Raw genomic sequence first — 26,280 nt, 5'->3', positions numbered from 1 at the left:
AAGAAAATCCCGGCTCTATGGCCGCCCCGCTTCTTGTTGCGGTCTTGTACAAGATTCCCACCACTTTAATCGTGGTCCCTTCCCCGCTTATCTGCGGTTTTTCTCCTTGCAAGGTTTACTTACTCGTTAACTATTCCCGGGACTCAGCACCATTTGTGGCCCTCGGCCCGCAAGAACGACAACCAGCCTGGTATGGTGTTAATGCTTCATCCCTTTATTTTGACAACTTCCTTAGCTTATATGTGTCAGGGTGACCAATAAGGGGCCAAACAATGGGGAGAGCCAATGAGAGTCCTCTTACTATGCTGATTAAATTTGAAACAGCCAATGACTATGTCCTCCTTTAGGCGGGCTTCACCAGAAAGTTCGTTGTTCACTTGCAGCGTATTTTGCTGGCAGTGAGCCAAGCGCCATTGTGTAATGGCGGGGACTTTCCTGGCCGGAGGCGGTCCCCGACACACACTACTACCCAAAACAATCTACAGATTCAGTATAATCCCTATCTAAATTCCAGTGGCGTTTTTTGTAGAAATAACACTAAATTTTATGTTGGACCACCAAAGAACGCCAAATAGCCAAAGCAATCTTTTTTAAGATTTTGTTTTCAAGTAATCTCCACATACCACATGGGACTCTAACCCACAATCCAGGGTTTGAGAGTCACATACTCCACCAACTAAACCAGCCAGACTCTCCTAGCCAAAGCGGTCTTGAGAAAGAACAACAAAGATGGAAGCATCACGCTTTTTTATTTCAAGCTATGTTACAAAGCTACAGTAATCAAAATAATCTGGTATTGGCATAAAAACAGACACACAGATCAATGGAACCAAATAACCCAGAAATAAACCCTTGCATACATGGTCAACCAACAACAAAGAAACCAAGAATATAATGGATAAAGGACAGTCTTTCCAATAAATAGTGTTGGTTAAGCTGCATGGCTATATGGAAAAGAATGAAACTGGACCACTGTCTCACACCATATGTAGAAACCAACTCAAAATAGATTGAGGCCTGACCATAAGACCTAAAGCCATAAAACTCCTAGAACATCAGTGATAATCTTGACATCAGTCTTGACAATAATTTTCTAGATCTGACAACAAAAGCAAAGGCAATAGCAACAAAAACTAAGTATGATAGCATCAAATTAAGCTTCTGCACAGTGGAAGAAACTGACAAAATGAAAATGCAACTTACAGGGGCTCCTGGATGGCTCAGTTAAGTGTCTGCCTTCGGTTCGGGTCATGATCCCGGTGTCCTGGGATCAAGCCCTGAATCAGGTTCCCTGCTCCGCGGGAAGCCTGCTTCTCCCACTCCCCCTGGTTGTGTTGCCTCTCTCACTGTCTCTCTGTCAAATAAATAATTAAAATCTTAAAATAAAAATGCAACTTTAAGATGAGAGAAAATATTTGCAAATCATTTGCTTTGGGGTTAACACCCAAAATACATAGAGAACTCCTACAACTCAAAAAAAAAAAAAAAAGATCTGATTAAAAATGAGCAGAACACTTATCCAAAAGAAACAAAAACAGTAACTCAAAAAGATAGCTACACTGCCATATTCATTGCAGCTTTATAACAGCCAAGATAGGGAAACAACCTACGTGTTCATCAATGGATGGAAAAGAAAGTGTGTGTGTGTATACATACACATATACACACAGTGGAATATTATTCAGCCATAAAAAGGAAGGAAATCTTGCTATATGTAAGACATGGATGGACCTTGAGGGCATAAATTATGCTAACCGAAATAAGTCAGACAATACCATATGATCTTGCTTATATGTGTAATTTTTTTCTAAAGATTTTTATTTATTTTTTTTTTAAAGATTTTATTTATTTATTTGACAGAGAGAAATCACAAGTAGATGGAGAGGCAGGCAGAGAGAGAGAGAGAGGGAAGCAGGCTCCCTGCTGAGCAGAGAGCCCGATGCGGGACTCGATCCCGGGACCCTGAGATCATGACCTGAGCCGAAGGTAGTGGCTTAACCCACTGAGCCACCCAGGCACCCTATTTATTTATTTGACAGATAGAGATCACAAGTAGGCAGAGAGGCAGGCAGAGAGGAGGAAGCAGGCTCCCTGCCAAGCAGAGCCCGATGCGGGGCTCGATCCCAGGACCCTGGGATCATAACCTGAGCCGAAGGCAGAGGCTTTAACCCACTGAGCCATCCAGGTGCCCCATGTGTAATTTTTTTTTTAATCTGAACTCAGAGGACAGATGGGTGAGTGAAATGAGTGAAGGTGATCAAAAGGTACAAACTTCTAGTTATAAGTCATGGGGATGTAATATACAGCGTGGTGACTATAGCTAACAATATTGTATTGTTTATTTGAAAGTTGCTAAGAATAAATTGTAAAAGTTCGCATTACAAGGGAATAATTTGTAAGTGTATGTGGATGGATATTAACTAGAGTTGTTCTGAGCAAAATCTAATCTTAATGTCATATAACTGAAACGAATATAATGTTATATGTCAATTATATCTCAATTTTTTAAAAAGTGAATGTGAAACACAAAGTAAAGATTGCACCCTGAAGCAAAAAACAGTGTATCTTAGCTTAATTGCTTCTGTCATGGCCAAAGTATATTACTTCTCCCAAATGTTCTACTTATCCCAACACTAACTTTTCTCTCCCCAAAAGGAGTTAAATATAACGAAAAAGAAATAATAATGATTATATCAAAAGAAATGAAACAGACACGTAAAGTCAGCTTACTGGAATTTGTTTACATTGGGAGGGACTCCCAAACAAAACCCTAAGGAAATCAGGGATGCAGAAGTGGGCAGAGGGAAAAGTTGAACCATTATGAAGTTTCAATAGATGTCCCTTTTAGATCTTTAGCTGTCAAGCTGAAATGACCCTCCACAAAAGCCTGGAATTAAGTAAGGCACTGTGGTTTGAGACATACCCCACCTCAGCATTTGGTTCAGACTCTCTGCCAGAAATAAGCAGTCTTCCCAGGCAAGGCCACTTCCATAAGCTGAGAGCTATTTCCAGAGAAAACATCTGCTTCCAGGAGAAGTCAGTAGCCTGCACCTCTGGAAAGAGCTGCTTATTCATGGACGGGATTCTAGGTGGTACACCCCAGTATCCATACAGAGTTCACCACTTAATTCTACAAATGCTGGACTAAGAAATACGGGTCATAGAAAGCCCAGAAGTCCTGAGGAATCAAATCATGAAGAAATATTGCACCAATAGCCATGAGAAAACAAACCAGAGAAAGAGCCTGGCATTTGGGACAATTTGTTCCCTAAGAATGAATATGTGTAGATTCCAGAAAGATGGCTAAGGGCCTGAGAAACTGAACATTTGATTTTTTTTTTTTAAACCATGCAGTGCTAGTGGGAAACAAAACCGTTATCAAGAAGGATCAAGTAGGTGGTGCTTGAATAACTACCCAAGGCTTTGAGTTGGCTTAGAAATAATGACTACCAGAAACTTCCACAGACTGAAGGCCAGTTTTTAAATATCTGAATTATAATTCACTAATATAATCCAGGGGTTGTTGATACCCTTAGCTGTCTACCAAACACACACATCCTCCTTAGAAGAAGATAATGTCATATTGGGCCTCACATTTTTATTATAATTTTTTAAAACTTCTAAAATTTTAATTACTTTATTTACTCATTTGACAGGGTAGAGAGCATAAGCAGGGGAATTCAGGCAGAGAGGGAGAAGCAGGCTCCCAGCTGAGCAAGGAGCCCAGAGTGGGGCTCAATCCCAGGACCCTGAGATCACCCAGGCACCCCATTTATTATAATTTTGACATGTAAAAATCAGGGCACACAAATAACCAGGTACACAAGGAAACCAAACGTAATTGAAAACTGAAAAATACAGACAATGGAAAGGAACATACAAGATCCAAATAAAGCAGCTATCAGAAACAGATTTTGTAATAACTTATCTTCAACATGGTCAAGGGAATTTAAAAATTGAGAATCTTAACCAAAAGTAGAAATTGACTTTAAGATGGAAAAGCTGGAGCGCCTGGGTGGCTCAGTCGGTTAATTGCCTGCCTTTGGCCCATCATGATCCCAGGGTCCTTGGATCAAGCCCTGCAATGGGTTCCCTGCAGGGAGCCTGCTTCTCCCTCTCCCTCTCCCCTGTTTGTGCTCTCATTCTCTCTCCCCCTGCCCCCCGACAAATAAAATCTATAAAATGGAAAAGCTGGAACTGAAAGGCATAATAAGAGATAATTACAAACTTGGTAAGTGGCTTTAACAACAGATTAGCTGTAACTGAAAAGAAGCAAAATGGCATATGTAATTCTCTTGAAGGAGAGAAGAAAAAGCCAATTGTATGTATAAAATTACGGGGTAAAAAGTTTCCAGAACTAATGACATTGAACAACAGATTTGAAAGCACCGCTAACACCATGCAGAATATGCCAGAGAAAACCACATCTAGGCACATTACGGTAAACTGCTGAAAACGAAAGCAAAGGTAAGGAGCATCCATGGCAAGACAGGGAGGAACATATTATCTTTAAAGGAGCCACAGTTCAACTTCCGGATGACTTAACAAAAATAGTGGAAGCTGGAAGAGAACATGTATATATTCCAAGTAAAAAATAGCCATATTAGAATACTGTACTTAGCAAAAGTATCCTTTAAGGAAAAAAGTGGAAGTTATTTTCAAATAAACAAAATTAGAGCACTCCCTATCAGGAGGCCCATACTAGAATAAGCGGAACAGGCAAATATTAAAATATAGGAAAGAAGAAGAATTCTGTGATAAAGAGAAAACTAACCCAAAGGATGAAAATGCCCAGAAGCATACTTGGCCATGAGGTGTATCCTGATTACTATGACATAAAACAAGGAATCACAAATTTTCCAAAAAGCAGACATTCCATTTAGTTAGCTAACTGCATCTGTCACAACACTCGGCTCTCTTGTGGCACCGAAATAGCGACAGACAATACATAAATGGACACTTGGAAGGGGAGAGAAAGAAGAGGCATACTGTTCATTCTCAAACATGGAGTGCCTCTCCTGTGCCCCGTGCTATACGGGGCATGGGAGATCCAGTGTGAATAAGGAAAGCCTTTGCTCTCTACCCAGTGGGACAACAATATAATTACAGATTGTGAATTTTAACAAGCAGTAAAAATGACCTTCTGAGATCCATTGTAACTTGGTAGAACAAAAAAGCTATCAGTCCATGAACCATTAATATCTCCTGTGTCAGTCATGAATATGACTTCAAACATTTGAGTGTGAATCCTGTGAAATGTTGTTCCAAGTCAGACACTGGTATAAAGGCACAGTAACTTGGGTTCACCAAAATCTCTTTCTAAAACAGCAGATTAGGGGCACCTGGGTGGCTCAGTGGGTTAAAGCCTCTGCCTTCGGCTCAGGTCATGATCTCAGGATCCTGGGATCAAGTTCTACATCGGGCTCTCTGCTCCGCGGGGAGCCTGCTTCCTCCTCTCTCTCTCTGCCTGCCTCTCTGCCTACTTGTGGTCTCTGTCTGTCAAGTAAATAAATAAAATCTAAAAAAAAAATAAATAAAACAGCAAATTGAAGGACAGGGTAACAATTTTGGTTTTTCTTTGTTTTGATCTGGCTTTTAATTAGATATTAAAATAAGCCCCAGACCACTAAAAATCAGTGACAGCTAGAAGGAAATCTCTGGTAGGTTTAAACTCAATGTTAATTTTATCTCAAATTTGGTGTTTTTGAATACAAAGAACAGCAAAAAAAAAAAATGCATTTTGGGGGGGTGCCTGGCTGGCTCAGTTGATAGAACATGGCAACCCTTGATCTCAGGGTCGTGATTTCAAGCCCCACTGGCTGTTAGAGCTTACTTACAAAAAAAAAAAAAAAAATTCCTAGACTTCGGTTCTCAGGAAAATAGTTATGTATAAAAAATAAAGAATTTTCACTGTTTTATGTTGACATATAGCTCTGCCTAAACATACATCTAACAATAAGAATGTGTATTTAATACAAAACAATTTTAAATAGTAAAATAGAGCTGACACTTCTGTTTCCAACATGGAAGTACAAGGCGTGACGAAGCAGGGGGTGTGCTCAGAGCCAAGATCATATGCCTGGGGAGCTCCTGGAAGGGGAGACCTGGGCACCCGGGAGCAGAACAACGCTGGGCCGGGCTTGTAGCCGCTGCTGAAAGCCAGTGCGGGCAGCAGGCGAGACAGGTGAGCAGACACGCAAACACGGGGATTCAAATCCAAGTCAGGATAAGAGATGTCAAAGGAAGCTCAACGGTGCCATATGGACGGAGAGAAGGGTCCCCTGTCCCTTCCTGCCATAGGGAGGCACCACTTTTAAGTATGAAGAGATCTGAGCCCAAAGATTTGCAGCCCAGAGAGAACGCCTGTGGCGGGGCAAGTGGGAGAACAAGATGCAGCCTTATTTCCCACACTGACTGACGGCTGGTGATCGGCGTTCTTAGCGGACAGCATGTGGGGATGCTGGGGGTTGATCCTGTCTGTCAAAGTGAAAAATTAACACTAACTTTTTTTTTAATTGCCCTAGAAATAGGTAGACTCTACATAATGAGATCCTGGAATTCAATTTCACTGAGACCAATTATTACACAAAGTAGAAGAGCAACTTATTCTGAGGGCTGGGGAGTAACGTTATACACGTGTAACAGTAGGGCCTCAAATGTTCGTGACAACCCCAGCTACACGTTACAAAAATGTTCTCAATAAAGGTGATTATTCAATATACTACACACTTTTTTTCCTGGTCTCAAATAAATTAATAAACAGAAAAAAAAATACCATCAGAGCAAACATCTAGAATTTGGGTTCAAAAATAACTTGTTCTATCCTCGTCTCTAGCTCTGCCAGGTGAGCTTGTAACACTCTGCCACTAAAAAGAAAAAAGGCTGAACAAACACAAGCTACATCGATTCGAAGTCACTAGAGAGTTTCTTAGGCAACTAACACCCATGGTGCAAAGATTCTGGGAGAAAGGACACGTAGGAAAGTGATCTAAGCTAGCTGTCTTCTCCGGTATTCACGAATTTTCATGTTGTGTCAGGTGAGAAACTAAGGGAAAAACATGCAGGCGAAGAGTGCAGCAGAGGGGTGCCTAGTGCCTTAGTGGGTTACCTGTCTGCTTTCTGCTCTCCGCCCAGCCGGGAGCCTGCTTCTCCCTCTCCCTCTGCCTGCTGCTCAAGGAAGGAAGGTGGGTACAGCGAAGCAGTCATTAGACTCACAACACTGGAAAAACAAAACCACCTAAGGACCTCAGGAGGGAGGCCTTTAAAAACTTCAGGCTCTCACTGTGATCCCTAAAAGGCTGCATCTAGAAACTGAGGTGCGCTACAGGCAGTCGACTTTATCACATCTGAAGTCCAGCCAGGAAAAATACCAGTCTTGATTGGACTGAGATGTCCCTGCTCTAGTTATTTGCCAGAGGATATGGTGAATCCTTTCTGGAAAAAGTAATTTCATCCACAGCTTCTACTGTTTTTCATATACAATCCCCAGTTTCTCATCAGAACTTACCAAACATACCAGGAAATAGAACGAAAAGAGAAACAGATCTATGGTGCTTGGATTGGTCAGTTGGTTAAGCATCTGACTCTTGATTTTGGCTCAGGTCATGATCTCAGGGTCGTGAGACTGAGCCTTGCATCAGGCTCCACACTGAGCAGAGTCTGCTTGTCCCTCTCCCTCTCCTCCTCTCTCTCTCAAATATTTTTTTAAGATCAAATATTACGGAGAAACATACCCACACAGGGAATTCACACAATGGACTGTGACTGGACATGGACTTTGAAATAACCAAGATTGATACATCCAATAAAATATGAACCAACAGTGAGTATTATCACCACAGAACTGGAATCTATAAAAAATCAAGTGGGAATTCTAGAACAGATATATAGAGAACTTTATGTATGGGATAATCACCAACCAGACGCAGGTAAAGAAAGATTAGTGAGTGTAGGTCAATAGAAACTATCCAGACTAAAGTATAAAAGAAAGGTATAGGGGGTGCCTGGGTGGCTCAGTCAGTTAAGACTCTTGTCTTCAGCTCAGGTCATGATCCCGGGGTTCTGGTATCGAGCCGTGTCGGGGCCCCTGCTGAGCAGGGAGTCTGCATCTCCCTCTCCCTCTGCCTGCAGCTCCCCCTGCTTGTGCTTTCTGTGAAATAAATAAAATCTTAAGAAAAAAAGAAAAGTACAAAAAACCTCATAAAACACACCAACAGACATGGTGCAAAAGTCTACATACACGTAACTGCAATCTGAGAACAGATGAGAAAGCAGCATTCAAAGAAACTATGGTTAAGAATGTTTCCAAAACTGATGAAAGGCACCAATAAAAGAAGCCCTTCGAGGGAAATGCTCAACATCAGGGAAGTGCAAATTAAAACCATAATAAGTTATCTCTTCACCATAATAGAAAAACCATAATGAAAGATACATAGAAACAAGTGCTGGGGAGGTTGTGCAGATGCTGGATACTAACTCTCTCACTGCGAAGCTCACACAGGGAAGACAAATCCCCTTAACATTTGGCTCTGAAAGCAACAGTGGCTGAATCCTGTGAGTTCTTACAATCAGTGGGATTTAAAGCCTGGAATTTTTAAATTGGGGGGTTCAGCTTGGAGGATGTTAGGAATCTGAGTCCCCACCCTTAAACAGCCAGCAAAGAGATACAGTGTAGAAGCAGCAATTTGAAAAATGCCAGGGGCAGATGGGAGAGTTGTTTACTCATCTCAGAGCATATCCTGGGGAGACGGAGTGCAGGGAGGCCCCAACCCCAGGAACAAAGGAGATGGCATGTACCACTTTCCTCTCCCACCCTCCAGGATAAACATATGGCCACCTGCACCAACCTGCTCTGACACTGCCTAACTTGCCTACACCAAGCCCCGCCCCCCCATCTGCCCCTCCTAGTCATGTTTGCCTCAGTCCTGGTGCTGTGGGCCACTTCCCCCAGAATGCTGGCACAAACCCCACTAAAATCTCATCTTTTGCAGGCCTTGGTTCCAGCAGCAGTGGTGGCAGCAGGTCACTTTTCGAAAGCAGATCAACATACACGTTGTTAAAACATCATGCCCCAACCACTGAGGGACCAAACACTGCCCACAATAGGCAAAGAAAGCTACTGCAGACAACTGGACTGAAAGAAAAAAAGGCCAGGACTCAACAGCAAGGGACATACAACACACACAGGAGACACTCCGTGGAGTGCCAGACCCTGGGGAACAAAAGACACTGTATGACAGGGCACTACAGGACCTCTTCATAAGCCTATTATATTCAAAAGCAAAAGACATAGCTAACTTTCCTAACACACAGAAGCAGAGTCAGACAAAATGAGGAGACAAAGGAATATGTCCCAAATGAAAGGACCACACCACAGCAAGAGACCTAAGCAAAACAGATATAAGTAATATGCCTGACAGAGAATTTAAACTAATGATCCTAAAGATACTCACTGGACTTGAGAAAAGAGGGGCAAACATCAGTGAAACCCTTAACAAAGAGATAAAACAAGAACCAACCAGAGATGAAGACAATAAGTGAAATTAAAAATACACTTGATGGGGGCGCCTGGGTGACTCAGTCAGTTATGCTTCTGCCTTTGGCTCAGGTCATGATCCCAAGGTCCTGGGATCAAGCCCCTGCAAGGTCCTGGGATCAAGCCCCGCATCCCTGCTCACCAGGGAATCTGCTTCTCCCTCTCCTGCTCTCATACTCTCTCTCTCTCTCACTCTCTCTCTCAAATAAATAAATAAAATCTTTAGAAATATATACTTGATGGAATAAATAACAGGCTAGAGGAAGCAGAGGAATTAATTTATGTCCTGGAAGACAGAGTAATGGAAAGTAACCAAGCTGAACAAATAAAAGAGAGAAAAAAAATTGTGGAAATTGAGAACAGTTTTAGGGTAATCAGTGATTGCATAAAGTATAATAACCATCACATTATAGGGATCCCAGAAGAAAAAGACAGAGAGGGACGCCTGGGTGGCGCAGTTGGTTGAACGACTGCCTCTGGCTTAGGGCGTGATCCTGGAGTCCCGGGATCGAGTCCCACATCAGGCTCCCAGCTCCATGGGGAGTCTGCTTCGCTCTCTGACCTTCTCCTCGCTCATTCTCTCTCTCACTGTCTCTCTCTCTCAAATAAATAAAATTTAAAAAAAAAAAAAGACAGAGAAAGGAGGACAGAAAATTTTTTTGAAGAAATAATAGCTGAAATCTTTCTTATCCTGGGGAAGGAAACAGATATTCAGATCCATGAGGCACAGAGATTACCCCTGAAAAAATCAACCTAAGGAAGTCCGTAACAAGACACAAAATGGCAATAAGCAGTGATAAAGAAAACTTTTTTTAAAAAGATTTTATTTATTTATTTGACCAAGAGAGAGTGAGAAGGGAACACAGCAGGGGAAGTGGGAGAGGGAGAAGCAGGTTTCCCACTGAGCAGGGAGCCTGATGTGGGGATCGATCCCAGGACCCTGAGACCCTCACCTGAGCAAAGGCAGATGCTTAATGACTGAGCCACCCAGGTGCCCTTTAAAAACTTTTTAACGCCTCAGAAGAGGGGCGCCTGGGTGGTATAGTCGACTAAGTATCTGCTATTGGCTCAGTCAGATCATGATCTCAGGGTCCTGGGATTGAGCCCCATAGCAGGCTTCTTGCTCAGTAGGGCTCCTACTTGTCCCTTACCCTCTGCTTGCTGCTCCCCATGCTTGTGCTTGCTGTCAGATAAATAAATAAAATATTTTTAAAAATAATAATAGGGGTGCCTTGGTGTCTCAGTGGGTTAAAGCCTCTGCCTTCGGCTCAGGTCATGATCCCGGGGTCCTGGGATCAAGCCCCACATTGGGCTCTCTACTCAGCAGGGAGCCTGCTTCCCTTCCTCTCTCTCTGCTGCCTCTCTGCCTACTTGTGATCTCTGTCAAATAAATAAATAGAAACTTTAAAAAAAAAAAGGAGAATACTTCTTAAAAAATAATAATAAAAAAGCAGAAGACAGTTACACACAAGAGAAACCGCATAAGGCTATAAGTGGATTTTTCAACAAAAACTTTACAGGACAGAAGGGAATGGCAGGATATATTCAAAGTGCTGAAAGGGGGGAAAAAAGTGCTGAAAGAGAAAAATCTGCAGCCAAGAATACTCTATCCAGAAAGACAATCATTCAAAACAGAAGGACAGAGAGTTTCTCAAACAAAAACTAGATGAGTTCATGACCACTAAACCAGTCCTATGAGAAATATTAAAGGGGACTTTCTGAACGGAAAGGAAAAAAAGAAAAAGCAGTAAAAATAAGTGCTTCTATAAAAATCAGTCAAAAGATTCATAGAATAAAAGGATATAAAATATGACACCAACTACCTAAAAAACATGGAAGGTGGGGGCAAAGAATAAAGAACGGGTAAACAGGGGCACCTGGAAGACTCAAGAAGTTAAGCACCTGACTCTTCAGCCCAGGTTTTGATCTCAGGGTTATGAGTTCAAACCTTGTGTTGGGCTCCGTATTGGATGTGGAGTCTACAAAAAGGAAAAAAAAAAAAAAAAAGAATGGGCTCAGGGGCACCTGGGTGGCTCAGTGGATTAAGCCTCTGCCTTCAGCTCAGTGGGTTAAGCCTCTGCCTCAGGGTCCTGGGATGGAGGCCCACATCAGACTCTCTGCTCAGCAGGGAGCCTGCTTCCCCTTCTGTCTCTGCCTTCCTCTCTACTTGTGATCTCTCTCTGTCAAATAAATGAACAAAATCTTAAAAAAAAAAAAAAAAAAGGAATGGGCTCAAACAACCATCAACTTCGTATAGACTACGACCTGCAGAAGATATAATATACAAACCTAACCACAAATCGAAAAGCAGTAATAGGTATGCAAAGAATAAAGAGAAAGAAATCCAAATAGATCACTATAGAAAGCCAACAAACCATGAAAGAGAGCAAGAGAAGGATCAGAAACAAAACAAAACAAAACAAAAACTACAAAACCACCCAAACAAGTAACAAAATGGCAATAAATACATATCAAAAATTACTTTGAGGGTGCCTGGGTGGCTCAGTGTGATAAGCCTCTGCCTTTGGCTTAGGTCATGATTTCAGGGTCCTGGGATTGAGTCCCACATCAGGCTCTCTGCTTGGCAGGGAGCCTGCTTCCTCCTCTCTCTCTGCCTGCCTCTCTGCCTACTTGTGATCTCTCTGTCAAATAAATAAATAAAATCTTTAAAAAAAGTTACTTTGAGGGTCACCCAGTTGGCTAAGTGGGTAAAACATGTGATTCTTTTTTTTTTAAAGATTTTATTTATCTTTTGACAGAGAGAAATCACAAGCAGACGGAGAGGCAGACAGAGAGAGAGAGAGAGAGAGAGAGGGAAGCAGGCTCCCTGCTGAGCAGAGAGCCCGATGCGGGGCTCGATCCCAGGACCCCGAGATCATGACCTGAGCCGAAGGCAGCGGCTTTACCCACTGAGCCACCCAGGTGCCCAAAACATGTGATTCTTAATCTTGGAGTCATGAGTTCATGCCTCATGTTGAGCATAGAGCTTACTTTAAAAAAATAGTTAAGAAATAATTATTTTGAATGTATATGTACTAAACACTCCAATCAAAGGACACAGGGTAACATAATGAATAAAAAGACAAGATCCAACCACATGTTGCCTACAAAAGACTCATTTCAGACATAAAAACACCTGCAGATTTAAATTGAGGAGATGAAGAAACATTTATCATGCAAATAGATGTCAAAAGAAAGCCAGGTTAGCAATACTTATATCAGACAAAATAGACTTTAAGTTCCATTATTTAAGTAGCCAGACTAAGAAAAAGAAGAGTGATTTAAAGCCAAAATGTACACAGAACGATTGAAGGTAGAATTTAATGTCATGGGAAACAAACATACAATAGAGAATGATCAAAGCAAAAAAAAAAATTGATTCTTTAGGATGCTAAAAAATTAATAAACCTATGAGCAATACTAATCACAAAAAACCACACACATTTATCAACACCAGGAACAAAAAAGGGAACACTACAGATGTTATAGACATTGATTAAATACAGAACTTTAAGTGACTAAATTTGAACATGTTTTTTCAAAATGACAAATTCCTAGAAAAGGACAACTTACCAGAACTGTTACAAGAAAAAAGTGGAAAACCTTAACAGTGAGGCACACTTCACATTCCTATCCAACTGCCTAATAGACATATAAGCTAGTTCAGAGAACCAGGGATTACCCATGACTGTTCTGAATAATATCTTCCCTTTTGTCGCTCTTACTGATTTACAACACAGGCTGGATTCACAGTTTCAACAGATTTCTTAAATGAGAATTATTATGGGGGTGGTGGTGGTGGTGGAGTAAAAACCTGAAAGGTAAAATGGTGATACTTGAGAGGATTCTAGTAACTTCAAGCACCCAAAACCCCAAAGATTTCCCTTGTCAACAGTAGCAGCTCCTCCTCCCCTATCTAATGAGGTTGGTTGACTTTCTTGAATACCCTCTAATGACCACAACAAAATAGAATTCCAGTTCTCATTTACCACTCCTACACCTCTTACTGCCTCTGACCCCTGCCTAAGCCAAACCTTCAAATTCTCTGTAATTCCAAAGACAAACCCTGGAAAAGAAGGCTTACATATTAACAGAGTTACAAGGATTTCATAACTCTTGAGGAATATATGTTAAAAACAAAAACAAAATCCTCTGAGAATGCTAACCCAAGGGGAGACAAACGTAATTTAGATCAAGCTGAATTTATTGATAAGGGACATTTCAATGCAATAATCAAAGGTGAAGCTCTAAACCAGGTTCCAGTATAATTCTGTGTCCCATTCTGCCCTGAAACCCAGCCAGGTCATATAACTAAACTAAGATCACGTTTCCTTGAGGATTTGTTTCCTGCAATATTTCTGATATCAATTACTTGATCAGCATTTATATTCAGACGACAGAACCTCCTTGCTCTAGTTGAAGCAAAAGGAATTTACCAGCATCGTAAACTCATGGTATCACTGAAAAAGGCCTAAATTGGATTGTAGGCTGAATTCCAGGAATGGCTTCCAAACCCATAATCACAGAAGTGAAATTGCAAGGCACAGCTGCTGTTTTTATGATCGAGAAGTTCCTGCCACATCAGAAAACCTCCATCACAGCCATTAGCTCCAAAATCACCCTTGGTAAGATCCAAGCCTGCATAATAATATAATAGATGCCTCGGGCCTTGCTGTTCCCCCAACATAACTCAGTTCTGCATCAAAATCTCGTATAAGTGCATCTGATCAGAGAACTTTGGGGGTTTTTTTGGGAATCTTAACTCTAAAGGAGTCTGGGAAGCAGGTTTTAGCTTTCCAGACTCTATAGCTCAGGAAAGTATAAAAGGGAATTGATAATCTATGGTATCTTCTTTGTACAATTCGGATTACCGTATTATGTAGATACAGGTAGTAGTCAGACAACATGCTTTTTCACTTTGTATGTTTTGGAGATAACTTCACGCTAACATACGGATTACCTCATCCTGATTGATGACAGCACTGTATTGTTTTTATGGATGTGCCATGATTTATTCAACACTGCCCTTCCGGAGGACACTTAAACTTCTTCCATCTACACTGTTAAAAACACAGATATAGTCCTTCGTCCTAACAACACAGCTGTAAGAAAGGACTAGGATGCTGTACATATCTTTTTCATTATACCCTTTTCATTCTTTTTTCCTTTTTAGAAGCTTGAAATTGGATCTCTGGGTCACAAGCCATTGCTTTTCTTTACATGTGCACCTCTCTCCCTACCACCCTTGAAGTCTAACATGTTCCTTTCCCAAAGAGAGTATATACTGAAACGCTATTTGGGTTTTTGGAATTTCAGATGTCAAATAGCCTGGCTCACATTCGTTTCACTGAAGCATATCTGGGTCAGGCATCTTGAAAAATTCCGTAATTGAATATGATGTCATCTCCCAGGCTTCTGAATAATTCATCTTTCAAAGCTGAGAGCCAGTTCTCTAAACCAATTAAGCACAATAACCCACAAAGGCGTTCTCTGTTTATAAGAATGCTTTTCCCACCCCAGGGCAAACACACAACTACTACAGGCGGCAGCGTGATGAGCCCTGAAATGAGGTGTCACATCGTCAGAGAACATGAAAGAGAACTCCGCGGGGGGCTTGAACTCACTGCCCTGAGATGATGACCTGTGCTCAGATCAGGAGACGGATGCTGAACTGAGCCACCCAGGCACCCTGAAATACGTACAGTTCAGCAAGTACTACCAGGCAGATCACTGATAGGAAATGTAGAAAAACCTTCGTTTTCACCATCTATAAAATGAGATAAAACCTACTTTCATAAGGCTCTAGAAGGACTAAACAGACATTAAACTAAAATATACTAGTCTTATTCTAGGATGTATGTGCAAGTAAATGTGTCAAAAATGCGTGAGACCATGTTATTAGCTAAGAAGGGCTGGAAGTGGTCTATTGACCAACTTTCCTACGATCACTATCTTCCTCCTTAAGTGATTTTCTCTTATTGTGGCTCTATTGTGGCTGTAAATGGACTTTGATGTTCATCCCCAAACAAGGCCCGTCTCCAGCCTGGGCCTCAGCAAGTCCGAAGCGGTACAGAAGGGCCAGGGACGTGCTGCCACAGAGCAGAGAACACAAAAACCAGAGCATAGTCATCACGAGCTCCCTAATTCATGTCTATAAATAAGATTTATCTAATGGAATAGCTTAGATTTTGTGATTTCCTTTGAAGATGTGTAATGGATATATGCCATGGTGAGATTCCAAATTTAATTGGGCTACTTGAAGAATCAATAAAGCCTGGCTAGCGAGGCACAGAGTGCACCTCAGCTAGTCAGGGAACCATCTGCCACTTAACTCTCTGCACCTCAGCCTCTTATGATGTCAAGTAGGGATAATCACAGGTCACAGGTCAACTGTGCAGCTTTAATGTTATTTATAAAGCATTTAGAAGAACAATGCCTGCCACAAGTAAACAGTATCCCTGTAATTAAAAACAACCAATGGGGCGCCTGGGTGGCTCAGTGGGTTAAGCCGCTGCCTTCGGCTCAGGTCATGATCCCAGGGTCCTGGGATCGAGTCCCTCATCGGGCTCTCCGCTGAGTGGAGAGCCTGCTTTCCTCTCTCTCTCTCTCTCTGCCTGCCTCTCTGCCTACTTGTGATCTCTCTCTGTCAAATAAATAAATAAAATCTTTAAAAAAAAATAAAAATAAAAATAAAAATAAAAACAACCAAAAAGCAGCTATTTATTTGGTAAACCAGGTATTCTAAAATTTTTAGTCCTCTATCTCGAACACATTGCCCCATCTTTATTACAACTTAGATCCAGGCAGGTCTACCCCACTTTTCTTTACTAGTCTTCTCTTAGGATTTTTCCTCTCTTGCTCCTGGATTTTAATAATACTTATACCTGCAACACTCACCACTGGCTTGCATCAGGGGTAGACGTCTGCACCCGTCTTCCGAGGCTCCCAACAGAAGACTCGTGGACGGCTCCAGGATCAGCTGGGCCTAGGGATCCCAGCCGACTTGTCAGTAGGCCTGGGGCCGATGTGGATGCCTGACATCTCTTAGCTCCTTAGGTGATCCTGCTGCACAATCAGGTCTCTGCAAGATTTTGTTTCTGGAGGGTAGGGTTAGAGTCCCAGCCCCTTTTCTCTGTTCACCTATAATGCCTTAAACTGCACCAGTACTTAGACGTTTTTTTTTTTTTTTAAGATTTTATTTACCTGACAGAGAGAGGCCACAAGCAGGCAGAGAGGCAGGCAGAGAGAGAGGAGGAAGCAGGCTCCCCGCTGAGCAGAGAGCCCGACACGGGACTCGATCCCAGGACCCCGAGACCACGACCCGAGCCAAAGGCAGCGGCTCAACCCACCAAGCCACCCAGGCGCCCCTAGACTGATTTTGAGAAGAAAGTTTTGTCCTTGTCTGAGGACTACATGGGTCTGGGGGCACTTCATGACTCTCAAGGTGTGTATACGCAAGAAAAATGAAGGAACAAAAACATTGCTGAGAGGTGATTCTATCCCTTTCAGAAGTACAGGATCTGGGACCGTACACACCATGGTGAACTGCTCCTGCCATTTACGTTGCTCACGGGGATTTGCAAAGCTGAGGTTACAGTTATCACCATGCTTCTGGAAGCTCCTCCTCATTGAGCAATCATCATAAAGATGCCACCTTCAGTTGGCCACCGTTGAGCTTGCCAGGACTGTCATAACAAAGTACCACAGACTGGCTGACTTAACCAACAGAAATTCGTTTTCTCACAGTTCTGGAGACCAGAGGTCAGGGGTCAAGGTGTCAGCAGAGTTGTTTCCTCTGAGGCCTCTTTCCTTGTTTTACAGATGAGTGATCTTCACCCGTGTCCCAGTTTCCTTACCAGACCAGTGACACGGATGAAGGAACTCATTTTTAACTCAGTCATTTCTTCGAAGACGTCATCTCCAAATATGCTCATACTTCTGAGGTACCAGCAGTCAGAACTTCCATATATGAATCTTGGGGTAACACAATTCAACCCCTAACGGACAGTAGTCACTTGTATACATGTAGATAGGCGATTCTGGAGTGTCTGACCCTACGATGCAGCTTTGGAGATCAGATACTACAAGTTCACATACCTGATGACGGGCTGAGAGCTTCTGGTACGCTCATGTTCCTCAGGACACAGCTGAAGGTGTTTACCTCCAAGCATGTATACAGGCCAACGTGCTGAAAAGGCTGAAGGAGACTCTTAACTCCTGTCGCCTCTTTGCCCTTTGATGTGCTGAGGAACTCAGCTCAGCACACACGAGAGGTTATGAACAACTCACCTTTTAAGGAAGGAAACACCGAGCCTCATGTACTAAACTACAAGAAAACTGCAAACTAGCTTCTAGGTTTGGCCTTGAAAACTCAAATCATGAGTCTTTTACTTGTATTAAAACCTGGAGCTTCTTGGGTCACCTACAGACTAGATCTCTATGCTGGGCTAATTTAAAACTGGACGATTAGCTAATACTGTTTACCGTATGTGGGGCACCATGGTAGCCCTTTACATGTATTAACATCAAACAGCATTACAAATGGGAACACTTACTATTCTCTTTTACAGTTAATAGAGGAATAAAGAGTTCACAAAACTTGGCTAAGGATACAAACCATCATGCAGCAAAGCCGAGAGTGCAGACATTCGGCGGGGCTCCGGGGCCCACAACTCACGTCCTGCCTCTCAGTGTGACCATTACCCAGCAACAGACTGACCCCAACAGCAGCAGCAGACAAGGCCACCGGCAACAGTAACAGATGGCTGAGTAAACCCTTGGCAAAAGTGCAGTTACCAATTGGTTTATTTCCTGGGAATGACTTAGAATGTGCCATAGAAGTCGAAGAGGGAAAACATGGAAAGGATAGCTGTAAATAAGCAACAGCTACATTCTCAAACCACTTCCCAGGCTTCCTGTTTTCCTATCAGGTGAACAATCGGGGACAGCCATCTCAACCGGTGCTGGGACATGAAGGCATTTAACCCAGCATGAGCTAGTGAGATGGATGCAGAGCCAGAGCTGGTAGTTCAGCACCAAGTTTCCTGGAAACAGAGGTGGCCTGCCCTCAGGATGCCTTTGGCAAAGGCTGTCTGGAGCTGCCCCAGTCCCGCCAGCGCTAACTGACAGAGGCTTCATGACCCAGTATCAAGCAGCCGGCTCTAACCACCACCACCTCGCCCAGTGCCTCAACTGTACACCCGCCCAAGTTCTCCAAGGAGGCAGTAAAGGCACTCCCTTAGGGAGGACGAGGGCCGGACATGAGAATGGGAAACAGAGAAAGCATAGTTCATTTAGCCACCGTTATGCAGAAATACAGTATTATCCCAAAGTTATGCTACTTAGAAAATACTTTCTCCACTTCCGACCGTAGAAAACAAAACCAAGCTATACCTAATTTTTCCCTAAATGACTTTCTTCTTCCACAAAATGAGATTACAAGAGAAGCCTGTATTTTAAAAAAGGTTTTTATTTTAATCCTTCCTAGAGGAATACAGATTTGAATGAAATACATTCATTCCATAAATACATTAGCAGCATAACCCTCCCACCAGAGTCCGCTCTGCTCCAGCCCAGAGGCTGCCCTTGAGAGCAGACGCTGTTCCATCCACCGTCATCTCAACGATGTGTTTGCTTCTTGCTGAAAGCAGGTTATATGTGTGAGATCAAGTGAAAGACCAGATGGATGGATTAACTACGCTGGGACCCTGAAAACACACCCATGTGGTGACCATCGAGCCTTCCACACCTTCGAAATCCGTTAACACCGACCATGCTTAACTGATGAGATCCTTCACCACAGACAACCGAGGCCTAACCTTGCAAACGCACTAATGTCTGAAATCCTTCGTCATTCTGAGTTGGCAACATTTTAATGGTGTCTTGTTCTTTCTCGAAGGATAAGCCAGATATAAAGGATCATTTCCTCCTTCTTTCCATAGTCCGAGGCACCACTTAGCCAGCTGAGTCCACACGTGCTTGTTGTCAGGAGATAATCCAACAGGTACTATTTGACTCACTACACCTCCAGCTCCCCTTTGTCTAGAGGCTAGAAGCTTTACTGGAGAGAGAGAGAGAGACATGTCTAAACCTACAAAGATCTCGAAGGAACAATAACAGGTGTCTCAAACTGGCTTCCATCAAAGCTAGTTTTTTTGGACAGTGGCCCAGATGTCTCTCCTTTTCTTTTCTCCACCATTGCCTGTTGCCTGACTGGTTCTTTTTTATTTGCCCTTGAGGCATCTGCTGAAATTCTGAGAAGATCGACCCTAAACTCCCAAGCAGCCAAGAGAAACTAAGGCAGGTGGTACCTTAAACTTGTCAGCTTAAGTCAAATAAGCTTACACTGCTGTGTTCCAATTCATTCTGGGATGACTTAAGTCACAACAGTCTACATAAAACACAACACCAGAACCACAATCAGCAATCGGGATGACAGTGAGGCAGGGACCAAGGTTAGAGCGCTACTACACCACAGGGCCGGGAAGAAAAAGGAACAATGGGAAGAATTTCAAATAAATCTGATTTGTCTGGGCGGAGGACAGCTTTGACTCAGGTATAAATGCATCACCTAGTTTATCAGGAAAATAAGGAACGGACGCCAGAAGCTGACACTTTCTTCCCCATATATCACTTAAAAATAGTTTACCCTGCTCTCTTTTCCCAATCTGTTCTAAAGTGTTTTCATTAGGATACTCTTCTGTAAGTGCTTTACCCATTCCCATTCAGTCTGCTTTGACTGTTTGGCTGGAAGAAAATCAGAAACCATTTTATATAAAAACCACTGTAGTGGATAACGGGTCGCATGTTTTTCCCTTTTGCATTTTCCATCCAAAACTGTTGGCTTTTTACTTATGTGCCGCGAGAGAGTCATCTGCTGAATACACGGCCCTGCCGATCCGACAGTCTTCTGTCCCCACCGAGTCCGCTAGCTCTTCCTCCTCGGAGTCATCATCTTCCTCCTCCTCTTGGGCTGATGAACTGGAGGTGGGACCTTTGCAGGTTTTCAGGTGGCGGGTGAGATGATATTTGGTAAGATAAGCCTTTGTACATTTTTCACAGACATAATCCCGTTTTCCCTCGTGAGAATTGAGATGTTTCTTCAAGTGATTTGTTCTCAAGAACAGCTTATCACACTTAGGACACTTGATCTGGCGTTCCCTACGAGGAACACGAGAGAAAACATTTGTTTTGGGGTTACAAATGACAAGTAAGGCACACATTTATTCTTCATAACCTTCTCAGGTCTTTGTCAGAAGAGCATTCTATCAGATCATGCCCCCGCTCCCTTTTTTTAAAGTAGGCTCCAAGCCCAGCATGGAGCCCAACACCAGAGCCTGAACTCATGACCCTAAGATTAAGACCTGAGTCTAATATTTGACTTTGCCTGTTTGGGATCACACTGTATTTATCTCCTTTGTGTCTGATGTGATGAAATCCATTCAAGTTGCTCCAAGTACCAGCAGTTTGTTCCCTTCCAGTGCTGTATATACGACTTACAAATACACCACAACTTATCTGTGGTACCGGTTTGTCTTTTGTTTATGGATGTTTTGGTGCTTTCCAATTATTTATCATCACAGGAAAGACCACTATGAATATTTCTATATTTGTATATTGGTGTGCATATGCATGAGTTTCTTTAGGGCATATACTCAGGGATGGTATAATTAGATCAAAAGATATGCACATCTTCAACTTTACTGGGTAATATTAAACTGTTTTCCAATATGGCAGTATTTCTTCTGAAGATTTTATTTTGAAGTGGCACCTGGGTGGCTCAGTGGGTTAAAGCTTCTGCCTTTGGGCTCTCTGCTCAGTGGGGAGACTGCTTCCCCCTCTCTCTCTGCCTGCCTCTCTACTTGTGATCTCTGTCAAATAAATAAATAAAATCTAAAAAAAAAAAAATAGTAATAATTATTTTGAAGTAATCTCTACCCCTAACATGGGGCTTGAACTTATAACCCCAAGATGAAGAGCTGCATGCTCTACCAACTGAACCTGCCAGGTGCCCCTCCAATGAGGTAGTATTAATACATTCATGCCCATCAACAGCCACTTGGGAGTTCCTGCTGCCCCACGTTCTCGACTGGAAGATTCAAATTTGAGCATTTCTGACAACTGCCCAATACATAATGGGATCTCACTATGGTGCTAATGGTATCCCATTTAACAAAAAATTACCCAGCTCAAAATGCCAGCTGTGTCAAGGCTTGAGTAACCCTGGCTAAGACATCTTAGAGCTGGAAAAAAAAAACCTAAGACATCATGTAGACCAGGAATTCTGTAACTCTTTTTTTGAGCAGCTGAACCTTACATCCTTTTTTTTTTTTTAATTTTTTTTTTAAAGATTATATTTATTTATTTGACAGACAGAGATCACAAGTAGGTAGAGCGGCAGGCAGAGAGAGAGGAAGGGAAGCAGGCTCCCTGCTGAGCAGAGAGCCCAATTCGGGGCTCAATCCCAGGACCCTAGGATCATGACCTAAGCTGAAGGCAGAAGCTTTAACCCACTGAGCCACCCAGGCACCCCTGAACCCTACATCTTACAGGCTCAATATGCAAAACAGATAAAAAGGTCAAAATCCTTGAAGAAGTGGTAGGGCGCAGTGAGAAGTTCTTAAGTCTGGCTTCCTTACCATTTCTACCACGTTCTCCCAGCAGAAGAGGGCACAGAGGAATTCTGCAGAGTTGTGGGATGTGGAAAACTAAGCCCCTGCTTTCTCGGAGAGTATGTTCTAATGGAGGAGTTACACCATAAACAAAAAAATACGTAACATCGTATCAAACAGTAAAAACTACTATGGGGGAGAAAAACAACAACAAAGCCCAGGTAAGAGTGATGGAGTTCTATTTTAGATAAGATAGTCAAGGAAGAGGGAAGGAAAAAATGAAACAAGATGGGATCGAGAGGGAGACAAACCGTAAGAGACTCTTAATTTCACAAAACAAACTGAGGGTTGCTGCGGGGTGAGGAAGTAGGGAAAGGGTATGTGCTATCGTGAGTGCTATGAAATGTTTAAGCCTGATGATTCACAGACCTGTACCTCTGGGGCAAGTAATACATTATATGTTAATAAAAATAGTTAAAAAAAAAAAAAAAAAGACAGTCAAGGAAGGCCATTCTGAGATGACAACATTTTTGAGCAATAATCTGAATGAAGTGGGGTAGGCAGACAAGCTCCTGAGACTGAAGTGTGTTTACTGTGCCAGAGTCTCATCAAGGGTTGGCAGGGGCAGGGGAGCAATGTGACTACAGCAGAACATGAGTAGAAAAGTAAGTAAAGATGAAGTGGGAGCGGCAGTCTCACACCACTACATCATGAAGGGACTTTCACACTTTCTAACCTAAGTATGATGGGAAGCCGTGGGGGAATTATGAGCAGAGATAACACAGTCTGGGTTATGTTTTAAATGGATCACTCCAGTTATTATGACAGAATACAGCGCCTGTATATGCATGTCTGGGTAGAACAGAAGCAGAAAGACCAGGAGCAGAGAGGCTGGCTGGAAGACTACTGAGCTGATCCAAACAAGATGCTGGTGGTGTTGACTAGATAGAGCCGAATGGAGAATGGAAGACTGAGTTAAAGACAGCTCTGAGGTGTTTGGCTTAAGCCACTGGGATGAACGGGGCACCATTTCCTGAGCTGATGATCAATGGGGGAAAACCAAGTTTGTGGGGGTAATATTAAGAGCTGAGTTTTAGACATACCAGGTTTGAGTTGCCTTAGTGGACATCCAAAACTGAGAGATGCTGAGTGGATGGTTAGATATATAAGGCTGGAGATATAAATTGTAAAGATGCGGGGCACCTGGGTGGCTCAGCGGGTTAAAGCCTCTGTCTTCGGCTCAGGTCATGATCCAGGGTCCTGGGATCGAGCCCCGCATCGGGCTCTCTGTTCAGCAGGGAGCCTGTTTTCCCCTCTTTCTGCCTGCCTTTCTGCCTACTTGTGATCTCTGTCTGTCAAATAAATAAATGAATCTTTAAAAATAATAATAAATAAATAAATTATAAAGATGGTATCTAAAAAGCCATGGGACCACGGAGATGACCAGTAGTAAGCATCCCTGCTTGGGCTCTCAAGTTGCTCTTTCTGAGGGGAAGGGCCAAGTCAGTCTCTGCCACATGCCTCGCACTCCCCTCAAACTGTGGGAAAGGAACTCCTCCTGCACTTGCTTTAGGGCTGTAGCTAAGTTTTTTCCTAAGCAGATAAACAAAATGAATTTCAATACTGCTATATCCATTTTGAAATGTCTAAAGGTAAAAAATGCAAACATCTGAAAGTTTTACCAGTGATCTCCACAGGAAAATTTATAGTCTGATTCAAAAACATTTTGAGTGGGGGCACCTGGGTGGCTCAGTTGCTTAAGCATCCGACTCTTGATTTTGGCTCAGCTCTCATGGTCATGGGATCAAGCCCTGCATGAGGCTCCACGTCCAGCAGGGAGTCTGCCTGAGAGTCTCTCCTCTCTCTCTCTGTCCCTCCCCTATCATGTGCGCACACACGCGCGCGCTCTCTCTCTGCTTTTCTAAAATAAATAAATCTTTAAAAAAATATTTTGAGTAGTGCTTCTTAATTATGAATGACTTACATACTAGGTTAAAGCTGTGATGACCTAAAAACTTTGTATCTCATGGGAGTTTGGCAAAGAGGGTTATTATGTCTTGCCATTGTGACAAAGAGTGAGGATCCACACTTAAAGAAAATTGTTTTCATTGGTGAATACCTGATTAAGCCAATTCTCAAACCCAATGGAGAAATAGTTACATCACTAACCTCAAAATAATTTATATTGCATTATGCTGTGAAATGGCTATAGAAAAAGCAAGTGCAAATTTAGGCATCACCTAAAAGAAGAGAAAGTCAAAATCAAGGAAGAAAATAATTCCATTTATTAATAAGCACAGATCATATCCAGGATATTGTCTTTACTTCTGGGTACCAAATCTGAAACCAGGTGATAAGAGGGAAAGCTGTAGAAATTAGGACTTTAAGCCTGATGAAAAGAGGGTTTAAAGGGAATATGACAGCAATCATTAAATACTAAAGTCTGTGAGTTTAAAGAGATACTAAACCTACATGCATCATTCCAGAGACATGTGTAGAGTGAATGGATAGAGGCTGACATAAGCTGATTCAAGCAAAACTTTTGCTCAGAACTAAATAAATCAGTTGTGTGGTATTCTAGAAGAAACCACAGTACCACTTGCCAGAGACACTGTGGAAACAAGCCTTTCATCTGGATGAACTCAGCAGCTCTCAACACTGGCTGGACATCAGAGTCACTTGGGGAGGCTTTAAAAATTACCACAGCCAGGGCTCTATCCCCAACCAACTAAATTAGAATCCCTGGAGGCAGGGCCCTGGCACCAACTGTTTTTCACATCTTCCAAGTGATTATTACGAGCAGCACTATGGGATGAACGCTTGTGTGCCCCATCCCCCAGTAAATTCTTATGCTGCAGACCTAAACCACAATGTTATGGTATCTGGAGGTGGAAACTATGGGAGGTAATTAGATTTAGATGAGGTCATGAAGACTGGACCCCCCATGTTGGGGTAAGTGTCAGAAGAAAAGGCAGACAGAACAAAGCTCATCTGCTGTCTCCCATGTGGGGACCCAGCAGGAAGGTAGCTATCTAAGCCACCCCAGCTAAAAGCCAGGAAGAAGGCTATCATGAGAATCCAACCATACTAGCACCCTGATTATGGATTTCCAGTCTCCAGAAGGTATTCTGTTATGGGAGCTCAAGCTGACTAACATAAGCAGCTGGACTAAATGATCCCAGAGAACCCTCTTTCAGCTCTAATGATGTATAATTCTATATAGTATTTAATAATTCGTGTGTCTAATTTCTAAAATTTCACACTATTAATGGAGCTCCCTCATGAACACTGTTTTTATTTTATTTTATTTATTTTATTTATTTTTAAAGATTTTATTTATTTGACAGGTAGAGATCACAAGTAGGCAGAGAGGCAGGCAGAGAGAGAGAGGGAAGCAGGCTCCCCACTGATCAGAGAGCCCGATGTGGGGCTCGATCCCAGGACCCTGAGATCATGACCTGAGCCGAAGGCAGCGGCTTAACCCACTGAGCCACCCAGGCGCCCCTGAACACTGTTTTTAAAAAGTCATTTTGAGAATTATGAATGTAGATCCAAACTTAATTGATATTTTAGTATCTCAGGTTGCATTTTTAAAAAGATTTATTTATTTATTTGGGAGAAAAAGAGTGAGAAAGAGAGGCGCATATGTGAGCAGGGGGAGGGGCAGAGGGAGAGCAAGAAGGAGTGAAGCAGACTCCCTGCTGAGTGCAGAATCCCACGTATGGCTTGATCCCACGATCCATGAGAATATCATCTGAGTCAAAACCAAGAGTCGAATGCCCTTCAGATTGCATGACTAGGAATCAGACAAAAGAGGCGCCTGGCTGGCTCAGTGGGTTAAGCCTCTGCCTTCAGCTCAGGTCATGATCTCAGAGTCCTGGGATCGAGCCCCACATCTGGCTCTCTGCTCAGACTGCTTCCCCCCTCTCTCTCTGCCTACTTGTGATCTTTCTCTCTCTCTGCCTGCCTCTCTGCCTACTTGTGATCTTTCTCTCTCTCTGTCAAATAAATGAATAAAATCTTAAAAAAAAAAAAAAAGGAATCAGACAAAAGAGCAAATATGAAAGCAAAGTAGCTAACTAAACCTCAGAATAATATCAAGTCTTGGGATGCCTGCGTGGCTCAGTCGGTTAA

General features: G+C 42.5%; 1 protein-coding gene across 3 annotated transcripts in view; it reads right to left on the bottom strand.

Annotated features, from left to right (window-relative positions):
- Positions 1-18,984: 18,984 nt before the first annotated feature.
- The window catches only part of PRDM4 (PR/SET domain 4), a 29,377-nt gene continuing 22,081 nt past the window's right edge, over positions 18,985-26,280 (bottom strand). For all 3 annotated transcript variants that reach the window (XM_044226573.1, XM_044226572.1, XM_044226574.1), the window contains one exon: positions 18,985-20,695. In XM_044226573.1, the coding sequence (XP_044082508.1) occupies positions 20,383-20,695 (313 nt within the window). In that variant the 3' untranslated portion in view covers positions 18,985-20,382. The remainder of the gene's footprint in view (positions 20,696-26,280) is intronic.

Source organism: Neovison vison, chromosome 12 (genome assembly GCF_020171115.1).
Source record: "Neovison vison isolate M4711 chromosome 12, ASM_NN_V1, whole genome shotgun sequence".
Taxonomy (NCBI): domain Eukaryota; kingdom Metazoa; phylum Chordata; class Mammalia; order Carnivora; family Mustelidae; genus Neogale; species Neogale vison.
This window is presented reverse-complemented; position numbering and strand designations above follow the sequence as displayed.